This window comes from Miniopterus natalensis, chromosome 22 (genome assembly GCF_054644295.1).
Source record: "Miniopterus natalensis isolate mMinNat1 chromosome 22, mMinNat1.hap1, whole genome shotgun sequence".
NCBI lineage: Eukaryota > Metazoa > Chordata > Mammalia > Chiroptera > Miniopteridae > Miniopterus > Miniopterus natalensis.
The window spans coordinates 12,834,582-12,854,401 of NC_142102.1; the positions used below are offsets into that span (position 1 = coordinate 12,834,582).

Sequence of the window (19,820 nt, forward strand, 5' to 3'; positions counted from 1 at the left end):
AAGGTCAAGGTGGTGGGAAATGGCCAAAGTGTGGGCGGCGAAGGCGATGGAGCCCAGGTGAAGTTGGCACGAGCGAAGGAGGTGGGGGAGCGGGTTGCTGGTGAAGGTCGTGAAAGGAAGGTGAAGATGGTGAAAGTCAAAGTGAAGGTGGTCAAGGTCTTGGTGAAGTTGAAGGTGACAGGGAAGGTGGGGAAGGTCAAGGGGAAGATCTAGGGGAAGGTGGGGAAGGAGAAGGTAGAGGAAGGAGTTGGGGGAAGGTGAAGTAGGTGAAGGTGAATATATTGAAGGTCAAGAGGTGGTGAAGGTCAGGGTGAAGGAAGTGAGAACCTCTCAGACTTACCATTGAGCTTGACCTCTGAGCTGACCTTGAAATCCTGCATCATGGCAAACAGTACCTCACAATTACGGCTCAGCACTAAGAACTCCTTACGGCCTCGCAGAAGGTAAAAGCGCTCACTTTGGGACACTACTGATAGTTACTTCTCTGTTCCTAATTTTGAGGTTGATTAATAATATCAGTTATTAAAGTGTTTTATTACAACTTCAGTATTGCCTATGACTTTAAAACTACTTTACAGACAACTTTATTTTTTAATGTTTTTATTGATCTCAGAGAGAGGAAGGGAGAGGGAGAGAGAGAGAAACATCAGTGATGAGTCATGGAACGGCTGCCTCCTGCACGCCCCCTGCTGGGGGTCGAGGAGCCTGCAACCTGGGTATGTTTCCTGATGGGGAACTGAACCCCAATCTCCAGGTTCATGGCTTCAGGAACCACTGAGCCACACCATCTGGGCCTCACAGCCAACTTTAAATGCCATGACAAAATTTACATGATTCATATTCATTAAATATGTAATACTTAGTGTACATTTACTTTCATAATGCAAATTAAAAATAGAAAATGACATTTTTATGGCACTATAGAAATGTACACACACATATATGTGTATATATAGGTATGTACATTTTAATGCTCACCCAGGACATGCTTATTAATTTTAGAGAGAGAGGAAGGGGGAGAGAGATATCAATGTGAAAAAGAAACATCAATTCGTTGCTTTCCCGTACACACCCTGACTGGGAACTACATCTGCCAGGGCCCTGTAGAGATCTTTGTATATTTTAAACTTTTATATCTGATTTATGCTAATCAGGAAAACCTGTTTTCTACAGGAGAAGGGCTCCTTCTGTATAGAAACTGGACCTCTGAAACTGCTCCACTCACCTGATGTACTTTTCCAGTGACTCTGCAAATTAAATTAGGACTGAACACTTTTTTCATAAAATTTTATTAATGACTTTTCCAAGAGTTTGCCTTATTGTGTAGAGTGTTTATACCAAATATTCTCATAGAAACAAACAGCAAACAGGGAATATTTACTAAATTGACTTTTTAAAGCCAATCTGTTTTCACCTTCAATGGTAATTTTTAATTCCAGATATTTGTAAAGGTTCTGTATCTTCACACTTTCAATAAATGTAATACCATAAAAAATGACACATGATGACATATCAAAGTACTTGTTATTTCGTTTTAAATTTACACTGCTTTTTTTCCAAGATAAAAATGAAATTAAACTATTTGTTTTTAAGAATTTATGTGTCACCTTTTCTTTGGTGTTTTATAAGACTTAACAATATTTCATCTTTTTCTCCCTCCAAATGAAGATTCCTTTATTGACAGAAAAGATTAATAGTGATTAATAGTTAAATGACTGTTTCAACATCACAAAAGGTCATGAATATGTTGAAAATTTCTCAGAACTACCTTTAATTTACCACATGGTTATCAGGCACCCTGAAGGGATGACAGGGCCAACCCCTCAGGGTTTAAGAATTTATCAGAGGATTTTCAGATATTAAAGTAAATTTCCTCCCTGACATGGAGATTGGCCTCAGATCATGTTCAGCTCAGATCATCCCCAAGTTACCTGGTGAGTTGGCCATAGACCTGATTTAAAAGCCTCACTGCCCAGAGGTGGGGTGGAATTCCCAGGAGAAAGATTATTTCAGGAGAATAAAAAAATATTTTCCTTCCAAATGATTTTATGAAGGGTGACGATTCAAGTCTCTGGTAAAATTAACTTTATATTTCTCTTTTATTTGAAAGATAGTTTGCTCGGTTTAGAGTTTGGGGCTGCCAATTATTTTCTTCCTGTTGTTACTTCAGTGATCAGTCCTTTTTGCTGCACCTTTAATGATAATGTGTTTCTGCCTTTGTTTTCTCTTTTGTTCTTTTTGAAAACTATAATGTGCTTTTTAAAAATCATGATTAGTATTCAAAATACTTTTTAATCCAGGGCTTGATAGCGTTCATCAGTTTTGTGAAATTCTTGGCCACCCTTGCTTCAAATATTGCTTCTACCCCCTTCTCTCATCCTCCTCCTCCTCCTCATCACCACCGAGACTGCCTATTAGACTTCTCACCATATCTCCCGGACAGAAAATCCCTTACAGCTATTAACCAACAGAGGGCCCAGGCGGTCCTGTGCCAGGTTCCTTTCTGCCTCCGCCTGCCTTTTGTGTGTCTGGGCTTGAGGCTGAAGATCATTTTTCCTTTTGACGCGCCCTCCAGTTGGGTGGCGGCTCTCTCTAGCTGTATCTAATGGGCCCTGGAGGCCCAGCTTCCCTCACCTGCTGCCGCCCAACCACAGGGCCCAGCGCTCTGCGCCCTAAAGCCACTGCCACCTTTTACTTGCACGCGACGCTGCGACTTGGGCAAGTCTCCCTGGGGCGGGAGGACCCAAGGTGACTTCACCCGCTTGTCTAGCATCTCCGTCGGGGGGACCAGAAGGGGGGGGACTGGCCGAGTGTGTGTGTGTGTGTCTGTCTGAACCCTTTCATTCTCTAGGGCCTGTCCCCCCTCCTGGGCCAATGCCCCTCCGCACCCGCGGGGTCTTTAACATTATTTTCAGGGCGGGCGGAGACGCAAACGGGGAGACCAGGAGTCTGCGTGCCCCTGGGAGCCTAGGCCTAGCGGGCCCCGCTCCCCGCACCCCACATCCGCACACGGCCCTCCAGCTCCCCAGCTCCGGGGACCGCGCGCGCTGCTTCCTCCCGCGCGGCTCCGACCCCCTGGCCAGCCCCCCAACTCCCCGTCCAAGAGGCTGCAGGCGCGGACGCGGGGGACCCCGCGGCGCGAAGGTGACCCCCCCCGGCGAAACTCGGGGCCCGGGCGCCCCGCGCAGGAGGACGCGCAGCCGCGATCGGGGCTTCGGGGGGCGAGAAGCCCGCGGGGCGGCCCGAGCGGGGGCCGCGCGGCCCGGGGCGCGGGCGCGGGGAGGGGCGGCCGCGCGGTGATTGGCTGGGCCGCGCGGGCGGCTCGGGGCCGAGAACAAAAGAGCGCGGCGGCGGGCGGCCCCGGAGTCGGCTCCCGCCCGCCCGGCGCGGGCTCGGAGCTGGGAGGACGCGCCCCCCGCCCGCCGTCCTCCCGCCCGCCGTCCTCCCGTCGTCGGCGCCGCGCTGCGCTCCGGGCGGAAGCCGGCCGAGTGCCCCGCCATCAGCGGCCGGCGCGGGGCGGGGGCTGCGCGCGCCCGGCCGGCCTCGGAACGATAGTCGCTGGCGGCCGCGGTTGCCGCCCGGGGAGGGGTCGGCGGAGGCGCGAGGCCCGGCCCGCCGCGCCCGGAACCGGGAGGGAGGCCGGCGGCGGCGGCGGCGGCCGGGAGCGCGCGGCGGGCCGAGCCGAGCCGAGCCGAGCCGAGCGGAGCCGAGCAGCCGAGGCCGGGCGGGAGCCGACTCGCGGGCCCGCCCCGCGCCCCCGCTGCCGTTCGCCGCCTTCCCCTCGTCGGAGCGGCCGCCTCAGGCCGCGGGGGGGGGGCCTCGCCGGCCTCTTCGCCGCGACCAAGGACGCCCGGGAGGGGGAGGGAGCGGCCGCGATGGCGCGTCCGCGGCCTCGCGAGTACAAGGCGGGCGACCTGGTCTTCGCCAAGATGAAGGGCTACCCGCACTGGCCGGCCCGGGTGAGTACGGGCCGCGCGCCCGCCGCCCACCATCTTCCCTCCATGATGGCGCCCCCTGCCCCTGCCCCTTCCCTTCGCTTCGCTCCCCTTCCCCTGCCCCTCAGGCCGCGGGCGCCGGGCGCGGACGGGACCCGCGCGGCCTGAGGCGGAGGCGGCGGCGGCGGCCGGGCCGGGTCGTCGGGGCGCGCGCAGCCGGGCGGCCCCGCGGGCGCATCCTGACGGGGCCGGCGGGCGGGGTCCCCGGGCGCTCGCCGGGCGCGCGGAGCATCCTCCGCCATCCGGCCCCGCGGAGTCTCCCCCGAGCGCGGTTCCGGGGCCCCCGCGCGCCCCAGCCCGCGCCCGGCGCCCGTGCCTCCCCGCGGGGCCCCGCTCCTGTGGGAACCGACGCCCCGGGGCGCGCGCGGGCCGGTGGGACCCGGCCGCCCCCCGGCGCCGCTTCACCTCCATGTTGGTTTCCGGTCCCCGGGCCTCGCGCCGCGCGCCCTCCTTCCCTCCCTCCCTGGAAAGCGCCTGCCCGCCGGTCGGTGGCGCGTCCGCATTTCTTTTTCAATTTAATCTTTTTATTTTTATTTCTTTTAAGACGCCCCCCGCGGGCGTTTGTGGCTCGAACCGGGCTCCCCGCGCGGGCTGAGCGTTGCCGGAGTTGTGGGCGTCTCGCTGGGAATAGGACTGAAAACGGGGGGTCCGAGGCTTCCGCGGAGACGGGGCTCTGCGCCCCCAGAGCTGGGCCCCGGGGCGCCCGAGCTCCGCGGCGGGGTCTGGGAGTCGAGGGAGGGTAGGAAAAGCAAAATAATAATAATGATAATAACCAGAATAAGTGGAATAAAGGGAAGCCCCGCAGAACAACACCCTTCAGGAAAGGAAGTGACCTCATGGGTGACCGGGCTGCGGGGGACCCGAGTTGGACACGGTCGCGGTGCTGGTGGTGCGTGTGGCTGTGTTTTGGTTGGTTGTGGGGGTTTTTCCTTCCCCTTTTTCTTCTGTGTGTGTTTTTTTTTATACTTTGTCCGGCGTGATTCTGAACCGGGGAGGCCCCGGCCGGGCGCTGGGGACCCCGTGTCCGGTCCGCGCTCACCGCTGCAGCTGCCTGGACGCCCGTTTCTGCAACTGGGAAATGTGGCCTCTGGGCCCCCCGCCCGCCCGCCGTGCCTCCCGAGTGGGGGGCAGCAGCCCCACTCCGGCCCCCTAGGCTGGGCCGGGCCGGGCCCTTCCCCGCAGCCCTGCCCTGGGGCCGCTCGGTCCTCAGGGCCTTACAGCCCGTGGTTTCCATAACCGGGGTGCCATCCTGCTCTGGGGGCGCTCCCCAGGGCGCTCCTGAGTGCGTGGGTCGAGGAGGAAGGAAGCGGCCACGGGGCAGCCAAGTCCATCGCCGCCCGGAGTCGGTTAAAGGTTACGGGCAGCGGCCGCCCCCGTCCCCCCGAAACACCGGGGCTTCCTCCCGCCTTGAGACAGCCGCAGCGTCGGAAAGAAAGGAGCCTTGAAACGCGCCTCCCGGCTGCCTGCCCAGCTTGGCACCAGCAGGAATTTGTGGGGGGAGTGCCACGGAAGTGGTCCTAGTTGTGTATCTGATGGCACATGAGATTCCTGGAAGTTATAATCCCAGCCCAAGGCAAAGTGGAGAAGAAAGTGAGGGAATAAAGTAAACCGGGTTCTTAGACCCGGGAAGAAGAACGTGTGGTCACGGTTCACAGGAGCTCCTGGAGGAAAGGACCTAAGTTTTGGGGAGGCGGGGTGCTGCGTTCTTCGCAGAGCCCATGGTTGGCCCGCTCCTGGGGGAGGGAGGGAGGCCGACCCGGAGCTGGCAGCGTCTCCTGTCTGCTAGTCCTGGGAGCACATGGGCGATTAAACACTTGCTGCCAGTAGTACCTTTGCCATCGCTCCCGTCTCCACCGAGGAATCTGTCTTCTCCACCTCCCCCTTGGAAAGCCTTGACTACTGTTTCCCCGTGATGTGGAAAATATTAATTCTCTGAAGTCAGATTTCTACTACATGAGATTGTATTCGATTCCTAATTCATCTTTAACATATTTTATAAAAATGTCAGTCTGTCACAAGTTAGATATTTAAAAAAATACACACTGATCCTTTACCGCAGATAGAGAAATGCTGACTATAAAGGACCCTTAAAAGTCAGTAGTGGTCCTTGGACCTAAAACAGTCTGCTCCTACTGTAAAGTACTTAAACTGTCTTTATTTAAAAGAGAGAATGGAATGACTGCCATGTTGTAAATATTAATTTCGCCTTTGTAAAAATTTTTGTTACATAATTTTCACTGTCTAAAGATTAGTATCCCTACACCTAGTTATTAGCATCAGGAATATGACATAGGTACATAATTTTTGTAATGTATATAATTTTGCATCCCCCCCCAACACCATATCTTAGATGCCTTTTAATGGCAATAAATATGTTTCTGTAACATTATTTGTAACAGCCACCTGGTAATTTAATGATACGGACCTTTTATAAATAGTAACCACTTCCTGTCATAGGACATTTAGGTTATTTCCAGGTGTTATTTTTTTTTTCTTTTTTTACTATAAAATAATACTCAAAAAAACACTTATTTTAGCTAAATCATTGATCAATTATTTCCTTAGAACAAGTCTCTGGAAATTATATTTCTGAGGCAGGAGGCACGCACATTTTGAAGCTTTGGATTTATATTGTTACCATGCCCTCCAGAAAAGTTTTACTATTTTTACCCACTACTAGCAGAATAAGAGAATATCTGTTTTCTCAGGTAATCATTAAAAGTGGATGATTCAAATTTTTAAAAATATTTGTCATTTGCATAAACAAATACTTGTTTTGCCTACAAGTTAGGCTGAATAGATATATATATCATATAGGATATATATCAAATTACTCTATGTCTTGATTACAAGTTAGGGCAAATATATAAGATAACACTACTGTGAGGTGTAGCTATCCCTATAAGAGGACCACAATTTAGCTTAAGATTCACCTAAGGTCACACTGAATAAGAGCCTTAATCCCAGACTAGTAAGAATGCCACAAGAACACAAGAAATGCGATATTGGATTAAGTGAAAGGGCTTAAAAAGCATTTGGCAGTGGTGTGTAAGTCTCTCTCCCCCTCTCCATACATAAACGCACATTTTACAACTCACTGTGAGTCTAGCCATCTTAGTTGTAGCATTTTATTTCTCTAGTCTCTATCTGTTTGAACAGCCTTTACAGGGTGTTTGACACAAGGCCCTATAAAAAATAAGTTGTGCATATAGAGAAAGCAGAGATCATTCTGAATGAGTAGTGAGAAGTTGATTTAGGTGTAGGTTACAAAGCCTTTGTGGTGAGAGAAACCACACACCTTGAACATCAGGTAGGTAGTGGCGAGATTTACTGGTTCAGTAGAGCCTAGAGGCTAAATCATAAGAACTCCTTCTAGCCTGGGTAGCTTTTTGCCAGTCCACTGCTTTCTCAGTTCCTGTAACAGCGTTTCCCTGTGTTATTTCAGTGCGGTTCGTATACATAATTTCCTCCTAGCTGGTTAAAATAGAGGCTGTAGTTGAATTTTTGTTTTATCTCATGTTTACCTAGATAAGGACTTGCTGCTGTTAGGTAAATAACCATATATGTGATCACAGAGGTAAGTGTAAGAAGAGAGGTAATCTGATGACTGGTGAGCTCAAGCCTTCAGGACACTGTCCAGATTTCTGAGCAAGATTTCCTGTGCCAGAGAAAGGCAGCTAGACCGGGGGTTGAGGACAAGCACTGCGTCCCATTGCTTTCTTGGTTTGTTAGGGTTACAGCTCCTGTAAGATAGGGAGGTGATCATTCTTATTTTTCTTTTTTCCTAAGATGTACATGAAAAAAGTGTTTGCTAATTGAGTACCTAGCGGTTACCTCCAGGAACACCAGACTCGTTATAAAACGCTGAGAACCTCGTAATGCCTCAGTAACGCACTTGTGGTCTGGCTGGTACGTCTTTGTTTATCAGCTGCTTCCGGTGGCTTTAGACCCTGGGAGTTGTGGGGACTTCCCGTGGTTACCAGTAGTTGGATTTGGAGAATGAGTTGATAGTCCTGAGCTTAATCTGCTGTCGTTGCAGTCTTGCCTGAAGATCCTAGGAACTGGAAAAATGAGTTATGTTAGGTCACTTAACCGTCCCGGCCGGTATTTCCCTTAATCTTAGAAGGCTGAGGCCCAGAGCATCTTTCTTCATCTTTGAACTGCAGACGCATCTACAACTTTCTTGAAGGTGACTATAGTCTCACATGGACGCCTTCCTGAGGGTAATGAGGGCCATACATTTGCTGACTGCACAGTTTGACTACCAGTGTTCCCTGGCTGATGGTACTGAGGCTCTGGGGTTCCTTGGGTCTGTGAGACTAGACTGTGGAGGTATCAAGTTGTGTGCGAAGGAAGACGAGGGGCTTTTAAACCAGAGGACTTGCAGGCGAGGTGGGTTTGTGGCACCCTCTGAGGTGAATGTAAAGTCACTGGCCTAACATATTTCCAGTGGTTTGTATTTCCTTTTAAATCACTTTGTCCAACCAAAAAGAGGTTTCCTTGCTATTATTAGATACAGCGTCTCAGTAGAGAGAAGCTAATGATGATCGTATGGGATTCTTCAATTTCTGAAGATGCATTTCTGAGAAGTTATAATGAGCACAGTTTTATATCTCACACCTGGCTGACTGACTCACAAAATATGTACCCTTCTATTAGAAAATCACCCCATTATACTAAACCGAAACACCTGGGAACAGAGGGGACAAGACTAGGTTAATTTCATGGAGTGTGGGGTATTCAAGACCTCTGGTTGAACTACTCGGCCTTTTGTTCACCCGCCCTGCCTTGTATTACGCAGGTGGCGGGGGGAGGACAGCCTTTGAGAGAGTTATGACATGCGACCGTCCCCATTGCTCGTTTTTAATGAGCTCCTTGTTTGGGGCAAAGATGGATTTAACAACAAGGGACTGGGCACCAAGAACAACTGTGCCCCGTTTTCCCATTGCTGTAAAAGCAAATTACACTAGAGCAGTTCAGCAGGAGTGGCGGCTGGAGACATTTCTGGACGGTGATTGAAGACCCCTCCTTGGCTCCACTGTCACTGCAAACACCCCTCGAGCCCTTGATCTCTCATTGCCTCGGGGTGAACCCACCCCTCCTGGCTCCTCTCCCGCCTCGTCCCAGCGAGACCTGTGGGAGACCCCTGCGATCCCCTGACGCGCCCTCACCCTGGCCTCCCTTTCGCTTTGGTACATTCACCCCACACACCCTTCCTGGGTCATTCTTACCATCTGTCTTCTCTGCCCCTGCAAATGGTCTCCTGAGACCCGCTAAAGGAAGCAGTCTCTGAGAAAATGACCCAAAAAGCACTATTTTCTGGATGCTGTTATTGTGCTAGGAACCAAGTCTTGCCCTCTGCTTGTCACAACTAGCTCCTTGTGCTTTTGTGGGTTTTTTTCTTATTTTATTGACAAATACATTGCATCAGTCAAAGTTACCCATAGTCCCCTAATCGGAATAATCGCCATTGTCTGCTCTCCTAACTGTGGCACATACTGGTGTTTTCTTCCTACTGTCTGCTTTCTATTTTTAAATATTTGTTTAGCAATCCAGCCAGGAACACATATTCATCAATGTTTTTTGGTTTTGTTCTTTGCTTTTGTTTTACTTTCAGATTGTTGCTTTTGGCAGAAAGACAAAGCTATCTTTACCCTTAAAAAGAGAGAAAGTACAATAGGGTGCATTTAGCAGGTGGTTCTAAATCCTTAGAATGTTGTTAATGCTGCCAGAAGTTCAATTTTGAGGCATTGCTGCATTTCCATACTTGTGCTTCATTCAGTGGTTTTCGCCTTTTGTCTGTGATGGGTGGTCTGGGCATAGGTCCCTCTTTCCAGAGGCATCCTGGCTCATTGCTGCCATCCTAAACTTGAACGTAGGCAGAACATCTCCTCCCTCTGCCCTGTCTGCTGTTTTGTGTTTGTTTGTTTTGTTACAGAACTGGCTAGGACTGGGGGAGAGGGACAGGTGATGAGTTCGAGGAGGCAGACAATTCGTATCATGTAGGGTCTTACAGTTGAATTTAGGATTTTTAAAACTATGGAAAGTCATTGCAGAGTTTGGGTTTTTTTAAAACATGTTTTTATTAATTTAGAGAGAGAAACATTGCCAATAGAGAAACGTGGATCGGCTGCCTCCTGCACGCCCCCTGCGGGGGATCAAGCCCGCAACCCGGGCCTGTGCCCTGACCAGGAATGGAACCAGCAGCCTCTTGGTGCAGGGGTCCTCGCTCAGGCACTGAGCCGCACCGGCCAGGCCGGAGAGTTTTAAGCAGAATGATTAGGCCTAAAGAAGCAATTGTTGGGGGCGGGGTGGGGCAGGGAGGGGAGGGGATGCAAAGGGCCCAGGTGAAGTCTCTTCTAGAAGTTGAGGGAGTAGGTGATGGTGGAGTAGACCAGAGGGGAAAGTAGTGGGTGGAGAAAGAATTGGTTGGCTTGGTATTTGGGGGTATAATCGAAAGGACCTCTTGATAGATGAGGTACGTCTTTATGGGAGAGAACTCAGTAAGAACTTGCAGGTTTCTAATAGGACATCTGGTTGGACAATGATGCCTTTGACTCATCAGGAATACAAGTGATAGGCAGGGGCCATAAATAAGAGTGTTTTTCAGACCTCTTAAATTTGAAAAGCCTGTAGACACCCAACTACTTGAGACCGAAGCCCAGAGGGAAGTCTGGAGTTTGCGGATAGAAATAGGAGACACATGGATGGCACTCAAAACCTTGACATGGGTCGAGGTCACCGAGGCAGTAAGTGGAGCTGTGAGAGGAGACTGAGGAGTGGGTGGTGAGGAAGGGAAACCACTATCAGGAGAGTGCAGGTCCTAGAACTCAGGAGAAGAAAAGGTTTCTATGGGCATAATTTATAATGGAGAACTGTATTTGCAATGGAAACTACAGATAACAGTTTAATATATTACAAATGAATAGTAAAAGGACAGGACCCTGTAGAGAAATGCAGAAATGATAGGAATAGTCAGTTCCCGAAGGGCAAATCCTAATGGCTAATAAACCTATGAAAAGATGTTTAATCTTACCATTAATCAAGGAAATGCAAATCTAAAAGAGCCTAACACCTAATGCTGTCACAGATTGGAAGGGAGGTCATTTTCATACCTTGGTGGAAATGTAAATTATTACGGCTTTTTTGAAAGCAGCCTGGCAATATCTATTAAAGTGACTCTTCATAATGCAGAGAATTTGATAAAATATGCTTCATTCTCTGTGTGTATAAATCTAGCCCCCTCCGTCCAAAACACTTCCCCCTGTGTATAAACACCTGCACGTCTGTGGCTGTGAACATGGAGGCGAGCGCACTCCGCTGTTCGTAACGATTGGCTGGGGTAAGTCAGCCTCCACCACCCACTCCCTTGGGAAACCCTATACACCTCAACTTAAAAGAAAAACGGTCTCCAGGATAAAAGCGTCGGTGACCTATCCCATACGTGTAACTGTGTGTGCATGTGTGTGTATCTACATACATGTTCCGTGTTGGCGTCCCGTCCCGTCTGCTCTTTGCCTTCTTCCTGCTCCTTTGAAGGCATCTGCCCGGATAGTTGCCTGCAGTCACTGTAACAAGAAAAGCGATGACTGATTTATTAAACCAAACAGTGAAACAAAGTAGAGGAAAGATTGAAGGAAAGGAGAGAGAGGAGAAAGCACTAAGGACCTTTTGCTTCGGATTAGAATAGATATTGTCTTAATGTTCTTATGTAAATACCGCTGTTTAAATGGTGTTCCTGAAATATGTGAAGTACTAGTAGAATTAACAATGAGGTGTTGGAGTTATAATTCATAGAGCGAAGGTAAACAGGAGAGAAAGGAGGCGTAAAAAGCCGGACGTGATGCTCAGGCATTAACTGTCTCCACTGGGGTTGATAAATAGAACCCAGCAAAAGAATGTTATAAGAGACCAACCCAACAGAAAATAGCGGGCAAGAGTTACCCCGAAATGGAAATACCTCTTTATCACAGGAGTAAAACAGAGGTGGCAAGTAGAATTTAGGGGACGAAAGCACATATTCCATGTCATTTTATGTGGACAATGTAAAACCCAATGAAATGGACACCAAACATTAAGAGAAAGGCCCAAATTGGCTGTCTTACAAATTGGTTTTGGAAATACCTGAATCTGGTTTTATGTGATTATCTTTCTTTAAGCAATTTTTGGGGGGGAGGCAGGATTTGGAAGATCTGAGTAAAGCCATGAAATCTCTCCCCATAGTTAAGATAGGAAACAAAAACACAGTCAAAGGAAATCAGTTTGGTCTTAGACAAGACATGGAGTTCCAGGCCTTGAAGGAAACCTGGTGGAGCCGTCTCGTTTTACAGATGTGGAAGTGAAGGCCCCAAGAGATGGAGTGATACCTTCGAGATCACGATTCAGATCAGAAGCAGGACTTAGCTATGGATTCCTCAGCACACCAGAGCATCTGCCCCGTGACACGTGATCCCTTCAGTTAAGAGGCGCACTCGTGATGGCGAGGAATCCTCAGGCTGCGCCATATGTCAGTTAATGAGGCCGGCAGATTTCTTTGAGACGCCACACAAGTGTGTTCCTCTTCCGTGGCTTGTAGGACCTGTAGGTGGAAATGGTTTGTGCCTGGAAACCAAAGGAAAGGTTGGGGCCACAGGTGGAGATTTCGGAGTCAGATCATTTCCTGAAACACTCTAAGGATAATGTATAATAAACTGTGTAACGTTCTGCAGAATCTGGACTTAATCGTACCGAGGGGCTCAGCCTCAGCTGTGCATAAGAACCGGTAGGTCCGGGGAGAGGCCAAAGTGTTCTTAATTTTTAAAAGCTCCCCAGGTTTTAGATGTGCAACTGGGAGTGTGTGCTCAGTGAGGCTGTGGAAGGGCCTAAAGCAAGGAAGTGGCATTTTCAACAGTGATTGTAGCGGAAATGGGTGGGGAGAGATGGTATCTTTCAATGACTGTGTAATATTGCATCAAGGTAATTTTTCATAATTGTTTTGCAGGGCTTACATTTCTAGGGTGTGTGTGTAAATTCACTATTATCCCCCAAAAGTGTGTCTTTGGGGGTTTCTTGTTGTTGTTTTAATTACTTTACTAGGATAGTTCCCAGGAGTAATTCTTTTGAATGGAAGGAAATGAGTAGTTGTGGCTCCAGATAATGTATTACCGTGATGGCTGTAATCCATGTACAGTGTTCCTCTCTGTGTGTTGGGCCAAATATGGCCTTTAGAATCATTCTGTAAGGTTCAAGGAAAAAGCTATTGGGACTTTGATTAGATTAAATTTATTTTGAAATCAGCAATTAAGTTCTCAGAACAGTGTTTACGTTGTGTTTATGGTATTTTACATGATTTAAGTTTATATTTAATGACTTACATTTCTCTCTAATAGATTGATGAACTCCCAGAGGGAGCGGTGAAGCCTCCAGCAAACAAGTACCCCATCTTCTTCTTCGGCACCCATGAAACGTGAGTCAGCAGAACAGCCTCGTTCTAAATGCTCTAACTTGACGGTTGGACTATGTTGCTTATAGACGATCTGTAACATCTTATGTGTAGTGAAAGTCATTATAATAAATTGTATTACCAGCCTCAATGATGACAGGAAGTTGCATGGATGACGGCCGTCTGCATTCATTCCCATGGCAAGAACATGGTCGTGTGGCCACACGCTGCTGTCAGGGAAGCTGGAAAGCACTGGCTCTAGTGGGGAAAACTGGGAGGAGTAACCAGTCCATTAATAAAAGAAAGCAGGTGATGGGCACTAGGGCCAGTTGATTAATTACAAGCACACAGGCGGAATAGGAATCCCAAATGTGGGGGAGCTGACCACCACCACGGATCCCCCAGGTCTTCGCGCTCAGGGTGACCCCTGTGCTCGCTCCCTTGCTGGCGGTGCCGGGTGTGGCTTTCCTCAGCCACTGTCTCCCCCACTCACACTTCCCTCGGTCCTGTCTGGAAGGAGTTCGCCAGGAGAGGGCCCTGAAGGCAAATGTCTCTCTTGTCTTCATATAAGAAATAGTTGCATTTCTTTCAGGAAGTTAGTTTTTACTTTCTTTTGTTTTACTTTTATCTAACAGACACTGGGGACTATGCAACTTATGTTTTCTTTCATAGAGAAATTGCTAGAAAATACCACAATCTTGGGTTGCTGGCTTGTGTACCCAGTGTCTGTTTTTTCTGCCTTGAAGCGTATGTGTAAAACAGCTTTTGCTATGTGCCTAACCCAGAGGGTATATATCTAGATACTTTCTTGGAATTGTTTTTATTGATGATTTGAGAGAGAGAAACATCAGTTTGTTGCTCCACTTACTGATGCACTCGGTTGATTCTTGTATGTGCCCTGACCAGGGATCGAACCCACAACCTTGGCGTATCAGGACGACACTCTAAACAAGTCAGCTATCCAGCCAGGGCTCTATATATTTTTAATTTGCTTACTAAAATACGTTCTGGCACCTTAGTAGATACCGATGTTAAAAATGCCTTACGTTGCCCTGGCTGGCATGGCTCAGTGGTTAGACTGTCTGCCACTCAAGGAAGGGCCACAGGTTTGAATCCTGATCAAGGGCACGTACCTGGGTTGCAGGTTCCATCCCCCGCCCGGGAGGCAGCCAATCCATGTGTCTCTCTCTCACTGAAGTCTCTCACTCCTCTCGCCCCACCCCTTTCACTCTCAAAAATAAGGGAAGAAATATCCTCAGGTGAGGATTTAAAGAAAAAACACACAAAACTTAGATTTGAAGGTCAGAGCGTCAGTTCTGTTTCCAATGTGTCTCCACAGTGCGTTTCTAGGTCCCAAGGACCTCTTCCCCTATAAGGAGTACAAAGACAAGTTCGGGAAGTCGAACAAACGGAAAGGATTCAACGAAGGGCTGTGGGAGATAGAAAATAACCCCGGAGTGAAATTCACCGGGTACCAGGTGAGGCTGGTTTCTCGGCACTTGCTGTAGCTCGTTTCTTTCTTTTAAACTCCCTTTTGGATCTTACATGTTTTTTGTACTAAAGGTTCCCCCCTCCATTTGAAGCTGGAATTCTTTTTGGCTTTGGTAGCATTTTGGGTTAAATGTAATTCTGTTACCAAGAGGGTTCAGAGTCAAGTGGTCACTGGGAGATTGAGGTGGACAGCCCTTTATTTTGAAAATCTTAAGAGTAAGCTGAGCCTTTTCAAGTGAAAATAGAGGGATTCTTTTCATGGCCTATGTTCTTTGCTATTTTTTCAGAAAAGCAACTAGCTAATATTTTATTATTTGTTAGGCAATTCAGCAGCAGAGCTCCTCAGAAACGGAGGGCGAAGGCGGGAACACTGCCGATGCGAGCAGCGAGGAGGAAGGTGACCGAGTCGAGGAAGACGGGAAGGGCAAACGGAAGAGGGACAAGGCTGGCTCGAAGCGGAAAAAGTCCTACACGTCAAAGGTTACGAGACACTTCCCGTTGTTAGTGCCACATGCATACGCGTGGAAGGTTTTAGGATATTTTAGCTTCATCCATTGGGCACAAAGAAATGTACCAGCTCTGGGGAGGCTCTGCCTTAGAGACAGGACAGCCGAGGGGAGTTGGACAGGTAACCAGGGGAGGGCAGCTGGCTGTTGACTCCATGGGCTGATTTGGCCCTGAAAATACTGCCTGCTCAGCTAGAGGAGGTCTGTTCTTCAGTCAAGAATGCAGGCTAGGCGTGCGTCCTACAACATCCCGGGTGAGTGCTGACGGGTTTAGGAGTGTAGGAGACTCAGTATGACGCAGGAGCATCTCACTGTGCTATAGATGCAAACACAGAGATATAAAGAATGTACTTTGGTTGTTTTTTTCAGTTTTCCTATTTCCTGGTCACCGGTTTTATGTCAGACACTTGTACTAGGTGTCCAGTAGTGAGCAAATCCAAATCCATCCCTGCCTCATCCGACTTCCACCCTCTTGTAACTCTTACAGCTCAGTGGGTTGGGGGAGGAACAGAGTAAATGAACAAATAAAAAATGTACATTGTGAAGGGGAGCAGGGGAGGCGTAGGTCGCTCCTTCTGCATTTCTTACACTCGTGTGTGGGGGTTTCTACTTGATTATAATTTTTAACTTATCTAAACATTTAGAAATCCTCTAAACAGTCCCGGAAATCTCCAGGAGATGAAGATGACAAGGACTGCAAAGAAGAGGGGAACAAAAGCAGCTCGGAGGGTGGAGATGCCGGCAATGACACGAGGAACACAACTTCAGACTTGCAGAAAACCAGCGAAGGGGTAAGGAGACAGGCGCAGGTCCCCTTTCCGCGGACTCACTTAGGGCCTGCGTCTGAGCATTGGTGACGTTGCCTAGTGGAGGGAGAAACGTTCTTCTCCGCCCCTTCCATCCACCGGCAGCTCCTGAGTAGGTCAGGTGCTCGGACTGTGGACAGGGGAGCCGGGGGAGCTGCGCCTGCCTGTCGGTTGGCTCTCTGTGAACAGTGTTCTTTTTAAACTAACTTCGGCAACTTGAGAGCCTTTTAAAGTCAGGTGTGAAATGCGGAAATTATGGATTGCCACCTCAGATTTTGACGGTTGCGTTTCTTTCATTATAAAATAAAAGGCATATTGGAAAAGGGCGTTTCTTACTGCTGCTGCTTTCCTGGAAGCGGCCATAATTTAATGTGCTCGTGGGAACTTGAAGTATTAAAATATTCAAACGGTATGTGAACACTGATATTTAAAGGACCCGAGAGGAAAGCGTGTCCACTTTGAGTCTTGTTAGCTTTGTCAACCTCTGTTAACTTCAGAGTCACAGGCAGGAGCTCCTTCGTAAGGTGTGAGTGAAGGAAAGTGTTGCCACTGGTCGGTTAGGCTTCAGAGGACAGACTCATGGAAAAGGAGCAGTGGCGAGTTGTTTAAAAACAGTAGCCCCTGCAGCGGATTACTGTCACTCTCCTGTTAAAGTCTCGTGTCAGCTGAGTTCCCGCCAACTCTCGTTTGTGCTGGTGACCTCTCAGCCCTCCTCCTCCGGTTTCCATAGTTACTCCAGTTTTGGGATTCTGTCATCCCCTCCTCCCCCCAGCCCTGCCCTGTCCTCGGTCTGTCTTCGTTCTCTAGACCTCTCCACTACGTGGTCCTCTGCCATGGCCTTTTTGTTGTTTTCATGGCGTCTTTGGCCTTCACAAGGGAGGGAAATCCTTCAAAGTCTGTTAGGAGTCACCAGGGCACTGCATTTCGCAAGTTCACAGGTTTTAAATGTTTTTGGTTTTGTTTGGCTTGGTTTTAAAATTGGCTTTCTCACTCTGGTAGGAACAGAGGCTGAGAAGTGTGTTTCTGCCGCTTGAGGGGATGGTGGGTTTAACAGCATTTCCTTGTGGAAGGCCCTGGAATCTCTCATGTGCGGGGTAACGTAGCTCAGTGTAGATGGTGGGTCTGTCCGTGAGAACTTGCCCGCAGCGAGCCCTGTGCCGCAGACACATCCCCTGCGCTCATTGGGGTGGGGCGGTGAAGGGGCTGCCTCAGAGCAAACGTGGGGCCTGAGTTCCCTCACTTGTCCCGAGAGCGTGACCAAGGGCTTCAATGGACGGGGGTTAATGAAGAAAACAAAAGTTGAGTCCTGAGCAGAGATGGAGCCTGACGCAGTGTGAAGTGGGGCCCACATGGAAGCAGCTTTCTTTTAGGAAATGGACGCATTTTATCTTGGTCACGATGCCGTCTAAATTCTGAGAGTGGGCCTGTCCTTCTTGCCCCTCTTGCTTTGTCAGCTCCAGTGTTTCAATAAGCCGTAGGTCACAGTGACTGAGCTGTAAATATCACACAGAATAACCTGCATACACTCCAAACGCTTTTTAAATATTAAGCAGCTTACCTTTCTTTGTGGCATCACAGTCCTCACAGAGACAGGCTCCCTCAGTTCCTCCATTGACTCTGTCCCGGCAACACACACTGTCCCGGAGTCGCTCAGAGTGCCCACCGCGTGCTCGGGGCCCTGCCAGACAGCAGGCAGTTTGTTGTTTGGTTTTTTTCCTTTTTAAAATTTTTATTATTTATATATTTTTAAAAGTATGTTTTTATTGATTTCAGAGGGAGGAAGGGACAGATAGAAACATCCATGATGAGAGTCATGGACCAGCCGCCTCCTGCTCGCCCCCTGCTGGGGGTCGAGGAGCCTGCACCCCAGGCCTGTGCCCTAACCGGGAATCAGATGGCGACCTGCTGGTTCATGGGTCGACGCTCAACCGCTGAGCCACGCCGGCTGGACTTTCCTCTTTTTTAAATGGGGCCCTGAAAATATCCTAGTGGTTCCTTTGGGTTTTGCATGGACGGGTGTAAAGCAGATTCCTGGGCTGAGAGTGGGCAGTGCCATAGTGCAGGTGGAAATGGGAATCTTGGAAGGCTGAGCCTCGTGCTCCATGGGGGGAGCTTCTGTCCATGTCCTCGGTCACCGAAGGCTTGTTCTCTCCTCTTTCAGACCTAACCACCGTGGCGAGTGCTGCGTCTCCACTCAGAAACCACAGGAAGGCTGTGCGTCTGGGTGTCTCATGTTCTTGGATTTGATACGAACCCACACGGTCCTTGTTGTCATTGACTGAGCCCCACTTTGTATGTACTTTACTCACATTCCTCTGTTTGTGTTTAGAGAAAGGGAAAAAAAGACATTTTAGCCTTTTTTTAAGGTTATTGATTTAATTTCTTGTTATTTGGTTGCATGAAGTTGCCCTCAACCACTAAGGATTATCAAGACTTTTGCACAAACTTACACGTGTCTAGGATCCTTTTACCGAGGCAGCGATGCCCGTGACTCCTGCCTTTTCTCCACCTCCACCGCACACTCAGTAAATACCAATTTGCTTTTTTTTAAAATGACCACTCGACGTGATGCGGATTTCCTCTCTGGGACAGGACCAGGAAGCAATGCCTAAATACGCGGTATGGGCACATCGGAGACGAAATTGAAACTGTTCTTCATTTCTGAGGCCATGTGTAAAGTTTAATAACGTTGTAGAATATCTATCCGTGTTAGAGATACCCGGTGGCAGCTTACACTTCTCAAAACTCATGTCGTTATGTACACAAGCCCAGTTTCTACGTGTGAGGTCAGTGAGTCCTTTTGTGTTACTCCAAATACAGCAGCTGTTTCTTTTCTCCCACTGCCAGTAAATTTGAGCACCACTCGAGGTGGGTACTTTCCATGTTAAAGCTGGATGTCGGCAGTAGCCCTATGGGAAGCCAGGCAGAGCATCTACTTTTAAATACAGACTTTCAAAAAGAACTTTTCTTTCGGAACTAGGGTTAGAATAGTTGATACTCACCCACACACCGTTACTATGTGTACATTCTTGTTGCCCTTGTGATATAGAGAATTTTATTTATTTTTATGCCAGCTTATATCGTGAGAACACACTCGGTCGGTTTGGGTTTCCTCAGTCCTGTTATGCTTGTCCTCGGAACATATTTCGCGTCCTCAAGGTTTGTAGTTGAAAAGTTTACTGTAAAAAAAAAATCAAAAACAAAAAAATGTATTGTTTTTACAGAATAAATTTATTGGAATGTGTATGGGAGTAAGATTTTGAGGTTGTAAACGACCAGGTTAGTGTGACTTGGCTTCATATGTGTAACGTGAGGTGTCCATGTGACTCATATATTAAAGCAGAATTTGTTAACACAAGTTGACAACAGAACCAAGTGCAGGTGAGGGTTTTCTTTTCACTCTCTCTCTGGGCTTTAAGGGTTTTCTGTAAACACAGGGGGTGGGGAAGGAGCGGCCTTGCAGTTGCTCATGCATCTGGGATACTCGCCAGCTCAGTGGACCCGAAACTCAGACACTTGGCGTTACCCAGGTGTCGGTCAGGAACCTGTTTTCTGTTTTCTCACATTGGTGGTGAGCTAGTGAACAGCATGAAGACGGGAT

The 19,820-nt window shown here is 48.7% G+C and overlaps 1 protein-coding gene across 1 annotated transcript; it reads left to right on the forward strand.

The window, feature by feature from the left end:
• The first annotated feature begins 3,743 nt into the window (after positions 1–3,743).
• On the forward strand, positions 3,744–19,590 carry HDGFL3 (HDGF like 3). Its single transcript, XM_087829124.1, has 6 exons — positions 3,744–3,959; positions 13,364–13,440; positions 14,756–14,894; positions 15,229–15,387; positions 16,058–16,204; positions 18,381–19,590. Exons 1-6 carry the CDS (start codon positions 3,876–3,878, stop codon positions 18,384–18,386), a joined length of 612 nt encoding a protein of 203 aa, XP_087685250.1. The 5' UTR covers positions 3,744–3,875; the 3' UTR covers positions 18,387–19,590.
• Positions 19,591–19,820: the final 230 nt, after the last annotated feature.

What these genes read in the sequence shown, in the direction of transcription:
- HDGFL3 (XM_087829124.1), top strand. Translation starts at nt 3,876, where the DNA reads ATGGCGCGTCCGCGGCCTCGCGAGTACAAGGCGGGCGACCTGGTCTTC. An exon ending in ACCCGCACTGGCCGGCCCGG is followed by an intron (nt 3,960 to 13,363) that starts GTGAGTACGGGC and finishes TCTCTCTAATAG; the next exon opens with ATTGATGAACTCCCAGAGGG. An exon ending in AAAAGTCCTACACGTCAAAG is followed by an intron (nt 15,388 to 16,057) that starts GTTACGAGACAC and finishes CTAAACATTTAG; the next exon opens with AAATCCTCTAAACAGTCCCG.